We start from the raw sequence: 13,942 nt of genomic DNA on the forward strand, positions 1-13,942 counted from the left end.
TGGAACTCTGCATTCAGATGTTTATATCTTTTCTTTTCTCCTTTGCTTTTCACTTCTCTTCTTTTCACAGCTATTTGTAGGGCTGCCCCAGACAGCCATTTTGCTTTTTTGCATTTCTTTTCCATGGGGATGGTCTTGATCCCTGTCTCCTGTACAAGGTCATGAACCTCATTCCATAGCTCATCAGGCACTCTATCTGTCAGATCTAGGCCCTTAAATCTATTTCTCACTTCCACTGTATAATCATTTACACTAATCATTTACAATAATCATTTGATTTAGGTCATACATGAATGGTCTAGTGGTTTTCCCTACTTTCTTCACTTTAAGTCTGAAATTGGCAATAAGGAGTTCATGGTCTGAGCCATAGTCAGCTCCTGGTCTTGTTTTTGTTGACTGTATAGAGCTTCTCCATCTTTGGCTGCAAAGAATATAATCAGTCTGATTTCGATGTTGGCCATCTGGTGATGTCCACGTATAGAGTCTTCTCTTGTGTTGTTCGAAGAGGGTGTTATGACCAGTGCATTTTCTTGGCAAAACTCTATTAGTCTTTGCCCTGCTTCATTCTATACTCCAAGGCCAAATTTGTCTGTTACTCCAGGTGTTTCTTGACTTCCTACTTTTGCATTCCAGTCCCCTATAATGAAAAGGACATCTTTTTGGGTGTTAGTTCTAAAAGGTCTTGTAGGTCTTCATAGAACCGTTCAACTTCAGCTTCTTCAGCATTACTGGTTGGGGCATAGACTTGGATTACTGTGATATTGAATGGTTTGCCTTGGAAACGAACAGAGATCATTCTGTCGTTTTTGAGATTGCATCCAAGTACTGCATTTCAGACTCTTTTGTTGACCATGATGGCTACTCCATTTCTTCTGAGGGATTCCTGCCTGCAGTAGTAGATATAATGGTCATCTGAGTTAAATTCACCCATTCCAGTCCATTTCAGTTTGCTGATTCCTAGAATGTCGACGTTCACCCTTGCCATCTCTTGTTTGACCACTTCCAATTTGCCTTGATTCGTGGACCTAACATTCCAGGTTCCTATGCAATATCGCTCTTTACAGCATCGGACCTTGCTTCTATCACCAGACACATCCACAGCTGGGTATTCTTTTTGCTTTGGCTCCGTCCCTTCATTCTTTCTGGAGTTATTTCTCAGTCGTGTCCAACTCTGTAACCCCATGTATGGTAGCCTAACAGGCTCCTCTGTCCATGGAACTTCCCCATCAAAAATACTGGAGTGGGTTGCTATTTCCTACTCCAGGGGCTCTTCCTGACCTATGGGTCAAACCCGCGTCTACTGTGGCTCCTTCATTGCCAGGCAGATTCTTAACCACTATGGTACATGGTAGTACAGATTTCCAAAGACACAAAATATGAATGACATAGCTTCTTTCTTCTGTTTATGATGGATTACCGGCAATGCAGTCAGCATGGTCATAGACACTGAAAGCACTTTCACCGAAACTTTCACTCTATTCTCTGCTCCCATAGAACTTTCACTTCAGTTCAGTCACTCAATCATGTCCGACTCTTTGTGACCCCATGAACCACAGCATGCCAGGCCTCCCTGTCCATCACCAACTCCCAGAGTCCACCCAAACCCATGTCCATCGAGGCGGTGATGCCATCCAGCCATCTCATCCTCTGTTTTCCCCTTCTCCTCCTGCGCTCAATCTTTGCCAGCATCAAGGGCTTTTCAAATGAGTCAGCTCTTCGCATCAGGTGGCCAAAATGTTGGAGTTTCAGCTTCAACATCAGCCCTTCCAATGAACACCCAGGACTGATCTCCTTTAGAATGGACTGGTTGGATCTCCTTGCAGTCCAAGGGACTCTCAAGAGTCTTCTCCAACACCACAGTTCAAAAGCATCAATTCTTCAGTGCTCAGCTTTCTTTATAGTCCAACTCTCACATCCATACATGACCACTGGAAAAATCATAGCCTTGACTAAAGGGACCTTTGTTGGCAAAGTAATGTCTCTGCTTTTGAATATGCTATCTAGGTTGGTCATAACTTTCCTTCCAAGAGTAAGTGTATTTTAATTTCATGGCTCCAATCACCATCTGCAGTGATTTTGGAGCCCAGAAAAATAGAGTCAACCACTGTTTCCACTGTTTCCCCATCTATTTCCCATGAAGTGATGAGACCAGATGCCATGATCTTCGTTTTCTGAATGTTAAGCTTTAAGCCAACTTTTTCACTCTCCTCTTTCACCTGTATCAAGAGGCTTTTTAGTTCCTCTTCACTTTCTGCCATAAGGGTGGTGTCATCTGCATATCTGAGGTTATTGATATTTCTCCTAGCAATCTTGATTCCAGCTTGTGCTTCTTCCAGCCCAGCATTTCTCATGATGTACTCTGCATAGAAGTTAAATAAGCAGGGTGACAATATACAGCCTTGACGTACTCCTTTTCCTATTTGGAACCAGTCTGTTGTTCCATGTCCATTTCTAAGTGTTGCTTCCTAACCTGTATATAGGTTTCTCAAGAGACAGGTCAGGTGGTCTGGTGTTCCAATCTCTTTCAGAATTTTCCACAGTTGATTGTGATCCACGTAGTACTTTGCTTGGCTGCTAGTACTTTACCCATCAAATAGCACTAATGTGTGTACATATATCTATTTTCCCCATCATAAAGGGAGTTTCTTGGAGCTAGGAATTGTGCCCCAAATGCATTTGCTTCCCCAGCTACTGACACGTGAAGGTTGCCTTATACTAAGCCCTCAGTAAACACGAATGGAATTAGATTGTATTGTTCAAATGATTTTTGTCAGATATTCTTGTTCATTTGACACTATGGATTCGAAAAGTGCCTTTATCTATGTTCAAGAGATTATTGTCAACATTAAACCTGGAATAAAACATTGCTTTAAATAAACAAATGAAAACACTGAAAAAGGAAATACTTGTATCTATTTGTTTATCTATATGTGTATCTACATACATATCTAAATATTTATGCTTAGGTCTATATTTATGTCTAAATCTATATTTGATTCATACATTCTGGAATTTGAAAGTAAATACCATGTTTGTTCACCACTGGTCATCACAAAATGGAACTAAATTGTAGATACTTTGTGATCACAGAGATAAAGCCTGTGCCTCATGCTGTTTGTGGGTGATTGTGCAATATGGCCCTATTTTGTTTTGAGTTGCTCCTCCCTCCAGCCCACCTTCCAGTATTCATAGTCATCTCTTTAAATATAAGTCTGATGATGTCGCTTCTTAATTCTAGTTTCCTAACTTGGCATTGAGGATCTTGATTTTGTTCTTGTCTGTCTCTCTGTACTAATCACTGTTCGTTTACCCATTATGCTCCCTGTCTTCTGCCACGTAGAGCTCTGGAGCCCCCCAAATAGGCCAGGCTGTTTCAAATCTCCATAACTTTCCCTATATACCAGATTTTTTTTTTCTGTCCAAAATGCCCTTTTCTACTATATTCTGGAAAACTCCAATCATCCTTAAAGATTCAACTCAAATTATCAGTTCAGAAGCTTTCCTTCCTTCTTCCAGGCAGACCAAATGACACCTTCTCTGTGAGGTCACATCATATTCTGAACCTATTTCCATTTGTATATATAGTAGGTGCTATTAATATTTGTTTCATCTTTGTCTCTCATTCTACTAGTATAGAATCTCTGAAGTTGGATTCGTGTCTTTCTTTTTATGCTCAGAACCGAGTATACCACATGGGATATGGCAGGTGCTCAACAAATATTTGTAGAACAAATCATCTTATTCAATCTTCACAACCATAGTGATAGTGAAGTTGCTCAGTCGTGTCTGACTCTTTGCGACCACATGGACAGTAGCCAACCAAGCTCCTCCGTCCATGGGATTTTCCAGGCAAGAATACTGGAGTGGGTTTCCATTTCCTTCTCCAGGGGATCTTCCCGACCCAGGGATCGAGCCCGGGTCTCCTGCATTGTAGGCAGACGCTTTACAGTCTGAGCCACCACCATACATGTTTACAAATGAGTGTCCTGAGGTCTGAAAAGACTGAGTAACTTGCTTGTGGCCAGACAGTTAAGTGAACGGCAGATATTTTTTTTCAGTCTAGGACTCTGTCATCAACTTTCTAGCAGTGTTCTCATCTTTTCTCCCAGGAATAATGAAAGAGCCATTTATTTCAGATCTATCCTCCTAGATATGTGAAATCTAAAAAACGGTACAAATAAACTTATTCACAGAACAGAGTCATAGAGACAAAACAAAGTTATGGCTACCAGGAGGTAAGGGGGGATAAAATGGGAGACTAGGACTGACACATACATACATTTAAAATAAGTAACTAGGAAGGACCTACCATGCAGTGCAAGGAACTCAGTACTCTGTAATGACACATATAGGAAAAGAATCTAAAAAGATTATACCTAACTAATTCACTTTGCTGTGTAGCAGAAACTAACACAACATTTCAAATCATTAAAAAAATAAGCATTAAAATCATTTTAATAAAGATTAAATTAAAAAAATAAAATTGAGTCCTGTGACTGCTCTGATGTAACCCATGTCTGCCTGGAGAATTTTTTCCCACTCTTTTTTGCCTATAAGCACCTCGCCACATCTTGAATTGGCTCTCATCTCTTTGTCTATTTTGATATAGCTGACTTTCTTTGATTTCAATTCAGATTATTTGATTTTTTTTTCTTTCCTTTCTGATGATGAGTCAAAATGTCTGTCTGGTATTGCTCTTCACTAAAATTAGTCAGCCTTTCTTCATAAGCACTTCCCACCATCACCATGACTATAACTAGATCAGGCATATTCAGATCTTGACATGTTCAGGCAGAAGCCTTGATTTGGGGATATCAAGGAATTAATTTTTTCAAGTGTATCTGTGATGATAAGAATTCTTAATAACTCATTTCACATATACTACTAAATATCAGTATATGAAATGTTAGTAAGAAAAAATTTTTAAAAGAGTTGGTTCTTTCTGAGACTTTATTTACATTTTTTAATACAGATTGCTATTTATTGCAAAAAGTTGTTAGGACTTGCCCTGTGTCTTAGACCTGGGCTGTTACTTTGAATTGCCTGTGCCACATTGCTTTCTAAAGGTTCACTGGCACACTCCTGGCAGCATGTCGAAAACTGATCTTTTTAGCTTGCCCTCCAAACCACACTTTATCCACTCCTTCACTTCTGTCAGTCACATGCCCCCGACCTTTATTCTGTCAATCTAAAATCTTTTAAAAATCCATCAAATCATTCTGTATAGTTATTCACTGGGACTTCCTCTTTACCCCCTAGGGACCAAGGCTTCAGTGTCACTTGATCATTCATTCAAAGTCTCTCTCAGATTCAAAAGTCCTTCAGTAACACCTACTCTAATACATCATCACATATCCCTCAGTACAATAACCAATTCCTGCCTCTCATTTCTACATATATCAGCCATTCTGTATACCTCAGATAAGCTAATTTTCCTGAGACACTGCTTTTATTATGTCACTATGTCTGCTACTGCCTATTTATTAAGACCAAACCTTCAACCCCATATCTTAGGATTCAAATGGACTGGCTTTCCCCCCCACCGTTTCCTCTACCTAGATTTGCCCTTTTAAGTTGCTTTCCCCATTCATCTCAGTAGACTTTCATCCTTCAACAGCCCACTTTAATGTCACCTCCTCTGTGAAGCCTTTTCTGAACTAATTAATCATTTCATATTTCATGTTTTATAACACCCATCATATTATAATGCAGTTAGCTGTTTATCTTTCTCTTGTACTTTCTCTTCTGGTTTTGAGTTCTTTAAGGTTGAGGATGAAATGTTAGTCATGTATTTATTCCCAAAACACAGTTCAGTATCTGGCATTGTGTAGGAATTTAACATATTTGTTAAATGAATGTATGAATAAAATAATAATGACATTCTTTTCCATGTGTTATTCTCAACTCTGTGCATTCGTTCACATTTTACTTTTCTGAAAAGGCTTTTACACTGTTCTCCAAAAATTCAAATGCAATATATTTTTGAAAATAGCTCAGCACAAATTGATACACATATTCAGTATTATTGGGACTGTTTAAGTTTAGGCATGTATGTAACATCTCTAAGAAGTGTCTGTATCAGAATGGTAGGATTTATTATTATTGCTAACAATAAACTTCTTGTTAACAGATTTTAAAGTTCTCCATTTTGCCTATTGTTCTGCATTTTAAAAGTTGTAGAATGGGCTATCACAGTGTCCTTAAAATATCGAGTAAAATATATTTTTCCCTGCACACAAACACACACACATGCACACAACTTTAAAGTTACTTCAAGGATCATATTCACTTCTACATTTTCCATTAAGCTTTCCATCAATAATTATACTTCACTGTGTTTTTGTCTCAAAAAATTTTTTTAATATAAATTTATTTGTTTTAATTGGAGGCTAATTACTTTACGATATTGCATTGGTTTTGCCATACATCAACATGAATCCACCACAGGTGTACACGTGTTCCCCATCCTGAACCCCCCTCCACCTCCCTCCCCATACCATCCCTCTGGGTCATCCCAGTGCACTAGCCCCGAGCATCCTGTATCCTGCATTGAACCTGGACTGGCAGTTCGTTTCATATATGATATTATACATGTTTCAGTGCCATTCTCCCAAATCATCCCACCCTCTCCCTCTCCCACAGAGTCCAAAAGAATGTCTCAAAATTTTTTAGCATTTCTAGTCTATGAGAGAAAACTATTATTTCATTCACTGTGGCTAACTTTTGTTTGTTCTTTTATTTCACATAAAACCCAGGATTTCTTTTGCTTTATTTTTAAACTTTCACAGTCTCACATCAACAGTAAGCAATTGACTGTTATTAGGAATTTTTGCTATAGCTGTTTTTGTCATTGATAAGAGGGTAAAGGAGGGAAGGCTCTTGCCAGGGACTGACAAAGTAAAAATATTTCTTATTTTATAGTGACATGGATCTTTTATAAAAAAAGTAGCACCTTCTCTCTTGGAAGCTCTTTGTAGTTTTGTTAAATTGCATTTGCAATTTTCCGTTTTCCTTTTAGAAATTTTTCCTTTTTCCCCCTCAAGTTATTCTCTCTTTGAGCTTTGTGAATGTCTTTTGCCAGGATTTTCTTTTTTCCTTTTTTTCTTCTTTCTCTTTTAATCTCTTTTCAGTTCAGTTCAGCTGCTCAGTTGTGTCCAACTCTTTGAGACCCCTGAACTTCCTTTGTTTGCCCATCTATTTGCCATGAAGTGATGGGACCAGATGCCATGATCTTAGTTTTTTGAATGTTGAGTTTTAAACCAACTTTTTTACTCCTCTTTCATTTTCATCAAGAGGCTCTTGAGTTCTTCACTCTCTGCCTTAAGGGTGGTGTCGTCTGCATATCTGAGGTTATAGATATTTCTCCCAGCAATCTTGATTCCAGATTAAATAAATTAAGATTAAAATCTTAATCTCTTTTAATGCCCCCTTTCTCAGTCAGTGTCATTCTCTCCAAAAATGTAGAGATGAATTTTTTGCTAACGACTCAATACTGCTCAATTTAAACCCTCCCTTTTGCAATTCCACTGACCAAAGATTTGTTTTTATTTTTCTCCAGAAGCATGAAGTAATATATCATCATTATTATATAAATATATAAGTATAGTTTCAATTCAGTTCAGTTCAGTTGCTCAGTCGTGTCTGGCTCTGCGACCCCATGGACCGCAGCACGCCAGGCCTCCCTGTCCATTACCAACTCCCTGAGTTCACTCAAACTCATGTCCATTGAGTCGGTGATGCCATCCAACCATCTTGTCCTCTGTCGTCCCCTTCTCCTCTCGCCTTCAATCTTTCTCAACAACAGGGTCAGGTGGCCAAAGTATTGGAGCATCAGTCTTGGAGTATTGGAGCAAAGTATCCAGCATCAGTCTTTCCAATGAATATTCAGGACTGACTTCCTTTAGGATGGACTGGTTGGATCTCCATTTTTGAAAGTTATCTCGGATTTAATTTTTATAATTACATGGTCATTTACTTTTAACAAATATGGTCATTTAACAAAATGTCATTTCCAGCAAACCAAGTTATGTTTGCTAAATTTTGATATTGACTAATATGTATTTATTGTTTCTAAATGTTAAAAATTAAGGTTAACATAAATCATTCTGGTTAAGGTTTTCATTTTGCACTGGTTTTTTTGATAAGATGTTTGAGTGATGTAAAGGAGCAATAATTATTATTTGAAGAGTTGTGTATTATTTGATCTTCAGAATGGACATCACATCTTCAGTTGGTAGTTTTTATAAATAAAAATGTTCAGTTGTCAAGTTGAAGTATCATTATATATTCCATAATTCCTCATTAATACCAGTATTAAATAGCTTTAATGTACATTTTAAAATTAAATGAACAACAAGATTGCCTATCTGCTTTTTGGAAATATATGAATTTCTCTTATCCTCTAAATCTACGCCATTTGTCTGAGATCTTGTCTTTGCTTTCTGTGGACTTAAAATGGGCAATGTAAATGCCAGTTTTTTAATTCGAATTTTTAAATCACAAGGTCCAATTTCACTTTCTTCAGTTCATGTTGAATTAGGAACTCAGTTTAAGAAGAAATACAGTATTTTTTTGTGTAATACTTGTCACTTAATTCATTATAAGTTTGTTTTTTTTATTATAAGGTCTCTTAGGGTCTGAAGTATTCTTCCGGGAGTCAGAGTGACTTTTGGTTCAGTCACTGTAACACAGCCCTTTTGGATGGAGAACTGATTTGAAATTCTTAGATGAAAAATAAGGACCAAAGAAATTAAATATAAAGTCCACAGGCTATAAAAATAAGCTATTAGAAAATAAACCTTACAGTAATACTTGGATGACTAGTTAAATTGATTAAACATACTAAATTATTGAGCAAGTAAGTGATGATGAACAAAAATGTTGTTTTTAAAGCCAGATTTAAATTAATATGCTTATTAATATGCTTATGCTTATTAACACATATGCTTAGTTAACCATTCTTTTCTTAGTATATTTATTGTCCATTTCCAATTTTTAAAATCCAGAATTGGTGTAGTATCAGCTTGAAATTACAGCTTACTCAGAAATCAAGCAATTTATCTGCTGGCCCAAAATTTGGAGGCTCCAGGAATGAGTTCAGAATTAGCTAGAGCAATTAAAGCACTGCAGTCTTTAATCTCTGTAATGATACTCCTCAGGTCCCAGCTATCCAGGGGCTATTTAGCTCTCATTATCTCTTGCAACTTCTTTTTTCTCTCCTCCTCCCTCAATGAAGGCAGTAGGCTAGGCGGACTGATAACTGCCAGCATTTTTGTTAACAGAACCAAGCTGTTTCTTTAAAGCAGACTTCTTTTTTTTTGGGGGGGGGGTGTTAGTTTTTTTTTTAATATAAATTTATTTATTTTAATTGGAGGCTAATTACTTTACCACATTGTATAAATAACAGAGAAGCACTTTTTTTTTTTTACAGTTTATTTCTGACATAGCAAGTCAGCTTTTATTAAAGCAAATACTGATGTCTCAGCAATGTACAGAGGTCTCACGATTTTGTCTACTTTCACAAGTTTTATGGTAATGAAATGTTAATACCTATTGCTCTCTACTTTCTGAATTCACGTATCACATCCAGAGACATTACAGTTTGTTGTCAATAATGCCTCATTGTTTGTGGTGGTCTCTGAAGTTCGTTTAGAGAATAAGTGTTTGCATGTGTGTATTAGAGGGAGAATAAGTGAGACAGAGAGTGGAGGTAGGAACAGAAAGAGAATGGGTTGTTGAATGGACTGGAAAGAACAAATAGTGCTGGAATTCTGAGATTTAGTTATTATTCTTGTATTGAATGAACTTTAAAAAGGTTATTTGGGGCTGGAATTTTAGATTTGACCCTGCAGAACATATGAACATGCTGTGTATGCTTAATCATTCAGTCATGTCCAACTCTTTGCGACCCCATAGACTGTAGTCCACCAGGTACCTCTGTCCATGGGGATTCTCCAGGCAAGAATACTGGAGTGGGTTGCCTTGCCCTCCTCCAGGGGATCTTCCCAACCCAGGGGTTGAATCCAGGTCTCCCTACCATCTGAGCCACCAGGGCAGCCCATAGGCAAGCTGAGTCAGTCTCATTTATGTGCCCACTCTCAAATTTGCTTTAACCACTGTTAAAACACAGAGTCCATTGTTTCTATCTATTTAGGGCCTATTGTAGCTCATTGGTATTGTTTCATGTTGTGCTCAAATCGGCCACTTTTATTTTAGAGTGACTTAAGAGGCATTTTATTTACTGGTTTCTCTTTATAGTTAAATCTTATCTAGTAGGCTGATGAGCATCATCAAGTCAGCAACACACTGAACATTCGGTTCATATTGTCACCCATACTCTGTCATAACCACGAATCACCTGTGATGTTCCACCTACTGTATTGCAGGAAAAACAGAGGTTTCTGACGGATGTTCTACATGAAGTGATGCTGCTTGACGGCTTGGCCAGTTCCCATCCGGTATCACAGGAAGTGCTACGGGCAACAGATATCGACAGGGTGTTTGACTGGATCGCATATAAAAAGGTGGGAATAGATAAGACCCAATTGCCAAGTGGGTATTTCACTCTCCTGGCCAAACTCTTTCATGCTAAGATATATATTTTTCTCTTCTTTTTTGGTGAATAGACATGGATTGTGAGAAAATATAGTCACTAGGTTCATGTCATTTTATGAGTTAGGGTTTTGCTTTATAAACCAGTAAAATATGTGCCAAATAATGCATAGAAATATTGGAAGTATTAATGAGATAAATATTTGAAGTCTTGATATGAAGCTGCTGTACAGATGACATTATGTAAATGTCAGGTTTTATTGTTATTAATAAGACAGCTGACCTATGTAGTGACAAATTATTTCCCACCTGTGCCCCTAATACTTTTTGATTGGCTGCTACAAATGGGTATAGGCAGTGACATGACATACATATTTTATAAACATTATTTAAGAATGATTTGGGGAATTAACCATGTTTCCTGGATAATAATAAATAATAAATAAATAATGATAAATAAAATCTTAAAGAATAGGCATTGAATGGCAAAGATTTTGGACCAATGACTAGACATCTGTAGAAATAAGATATATTATGAATTTTTTTTCCATCATTACTTGTGTTAAGATTTTTCTTTATATCTCTATCCTTTAGTTTTTCTAATTTTAACATAAGCAGCTACATCTCAGTGTTAAACACTTGAAGTGGAAATGAAAGTCACTCAGTCATGTCTGACTCTTTGTGACCTCATGGACTATACAGTCCATGGAATTCTCCAGGCCAGAATACTGGAGTAAGTGGCCTTTTCCTTCTCCAGGCGATCTTCCCAACCCAGGGATTGAACCTAGGTCTCCCATTTTGCAGGTGGATTCTTTACCAGCTGAGCCACAAGGGAAGCCCGTTAAAAACTTAACAGCCACTTAATACTTGTTAAAATAATTTTAAATTTTACTTTGTCTTTGATGTAGATTGGTTTGCATTTATTGGGATTTCTGTATACTTTATTGATTTAATAATGTTTAAGTTTGAAAATAAGTTGCTAATATTCTTTCTGAAAAACAAGTTATTCTCTTTATGACTAGAGATCAAATAATGATTCACCAGAATTCTTTGGTGCACTAATTTGGATATTTGGTTTTACACCCAAGAAATGACTGTATCAATGATTATTAGTTAATATTGCTTGCTATAATATGTAAAGATGCAAATTGTGTTAAAAAATATCTTTTTGAAGTCACTGATCATTGCATTGGCTCAAAAAGGATATTTTTGATGCTTTATAAAAATAAGTGAAAGTGTATAACCATATTTAAAGTATGTAGTGTTAATGTATTTATTTTACAAATTAAATAAAGTATATATTAATTTTTATATATGATATTTTCGGGTAGATTTTGTAAATTTGGATCATTCAGCTATATTGATTCCTAAAATATAATGCAGAAAATTCATTAACTTAGCTGGAGACAATTTGGAGACATGTCTAGTTTTTTCCCACCTAACTACCAATTCCAAAAGAGTATTTGTAAATACCAATTTAAATTCTATATGATAATATTAGGAAAATGTTATTTTGATTAAATATGTTAATAGATGTGCTTTTACATGTAAGTTAACATTTATTCCAGATTTCATATATTTGAGTAATTTTGAATTTAATTAAGAAGGCTAAGACTCAAAACAGTAGGAAAGAAGGAATTCACAATGATTGTTATTTTACCCTCTCTACATTTTGGTGCAAAGGCTTATCAATTTACAAACGTGATCAAGAGCAAACTGAGCCAAGATCCTCAGGACCATCATCAGAAAGGACACTGGCTTATTTGCCTCTAGTCATGTATCTTTGTTTTTAATTTTTTTGAGAAATAGCTGATAAATATAATTGTGTATAATTAAAGTGTACAGTGTGATGACTTGATATACATATACATTGTGAAGTGATTACCAAGATCAAGATAATTAGCACATATGTCACCTCACCTAACATTTTTGGGGAGTGGGAAGTGAGGATGCCTAAGATCTATCTCTGCAACTTTCAAGTATATAACGTTGTATTATTAACTGTGGTCACAGTGCTATACATGAGTATTGGAATTTATTCTTCTTACAAGTGAAAATTTGTAGTTTGACTTATATCACCCAATTTCCCCTTTCCCCTAGCCCTTGGAAACCACCATTCTATACTTTGTTTCTATTCAATCGGCTTTTTTTTTAGATTTTATATATGCTTAACACATAACATATATATTAATATTTGTCTTTCTCTGACTTATTTTACTTAGCATAATGACCTTCAGGTTAATCCATGTCAAAAATGGTAGGATTGCCTTCTTTTTATTACTGAATAAAATTCAATTATATATATATATCACATTTTCTTAACCCATTCATCTGTTGAAAGACATTTAGATTGTTTTGATATCTTGGTTATCATAGAACATGCTGAAAGGAACAAAGAAACATGGGTGTGCAGATACCCTCCTGAAGATGCCGGCTTAAATTCCTTTGAATGCATAGGAGTGGGATTGCAAGATCCTATGGTTGTCTGATTTCTGATATCTTTAACCTGCATAGTGTTTTCTGCAATGGCTATAACCAATTTACACTCCCACTAACACTACATAAGCATTCTCTTTTCTTCACATCCTTGTTAGCATGTGTTATCTCTTGCTTTTTTGATAATAGCCATCACAGGTATGAAGTGATATCTTGCGGTTTTGATCTGCATTTTGGTGATGATTAATGATGTAGAGCATTTTTTCATATAACTATGGACATTAGTGTGCCTTTGTTGGAAAAATGTCTATTCAGGTCCTTTGCCCATTTTTAAATTCTATTATTATTATTTTTTTTTTTGCAATTGAATTGTATGAGTTTTTTATATTTATTTTGGATATTAACCCTTTATCAGATATGTGATTTGCTAATGTTTTCTCTCATTCTTCAGGTTGTCTTTCCAGTTTATTGATTATTTGCTTTGCTGTGCCAAAGCTCTTCCATTTGATGTAGTTCAGTTGGTTTACTTTGACTTTTATTGGTTGTGCTCTTAGTCTCTTATCTGATTAATCATTGCTTAGACCAATATTGGGCTTCCCAGGTGGTACTAGTGGTGAAGAATGTGCCTGCCAATGCAGGAGACAAGAAACGTGGCTTTGACACCTGGGTTAGGAAGATCCCCTGGAGGAGGGCATGGCAACTCACTCCGTATTCTTGCCTGGAGAATTCCATGGACAGAGGAGCCTGGTGGGCTACAGTCCATAGGTCTCAAAGAGTCAAACATGACTGAAGTGACATAGCATGCATGCAAGACCAATGTCAAGCATCTTTCCCTCTATATTTTCTTCTAGGAGTTTTACGCTTTCTCATCTTACATTTAAGTTTGTGACCCATTTCAAGTTCATTTTTTTGAGTGGTGTAAGAGAAGTGTCCAGTTTCCTTCTTATGCATCTAG

General features: G+C 36.5%; 1 protein-coding gene across 1 annotated transcript in view; it reads left to right on the forward strand.

Moving 5' to 3' along the window:
* Positions 1–13,942, forward strand: part of TRHDE (thyrotropin releasing hormone degrading enzyme) — a 448,987-nt gene that overhangs the window by 259,229 nt on the left and 175,816 nt on the right. Inside the window, exon 6 of the mRNA XM_002687170.7 lies at positions 10,386–10,523. Coding sequence (XP_002687216.4) covers positions 10,386–10,523 — 138 coding nt within the window. The remainder of the gene's footprint in view (positions 1–10,385; positions 10,524–13,942) is intronic.

Source organism: Bos taurus, chromosome 5, assembly GCF_002263795.3.
Source record: "Bos taurus isolate L1 Dominette 01449 registration number 42190680 breed Hereford chromosome 5, ARS-UCD2.0, whole genome shotgun sequence".
Classification (NCBI taxonomy): Eukaryota; Metazoa; Chordata; class Mammalia; order Artiodactyla; family Bovidae; genus Bos; species Bos taurus.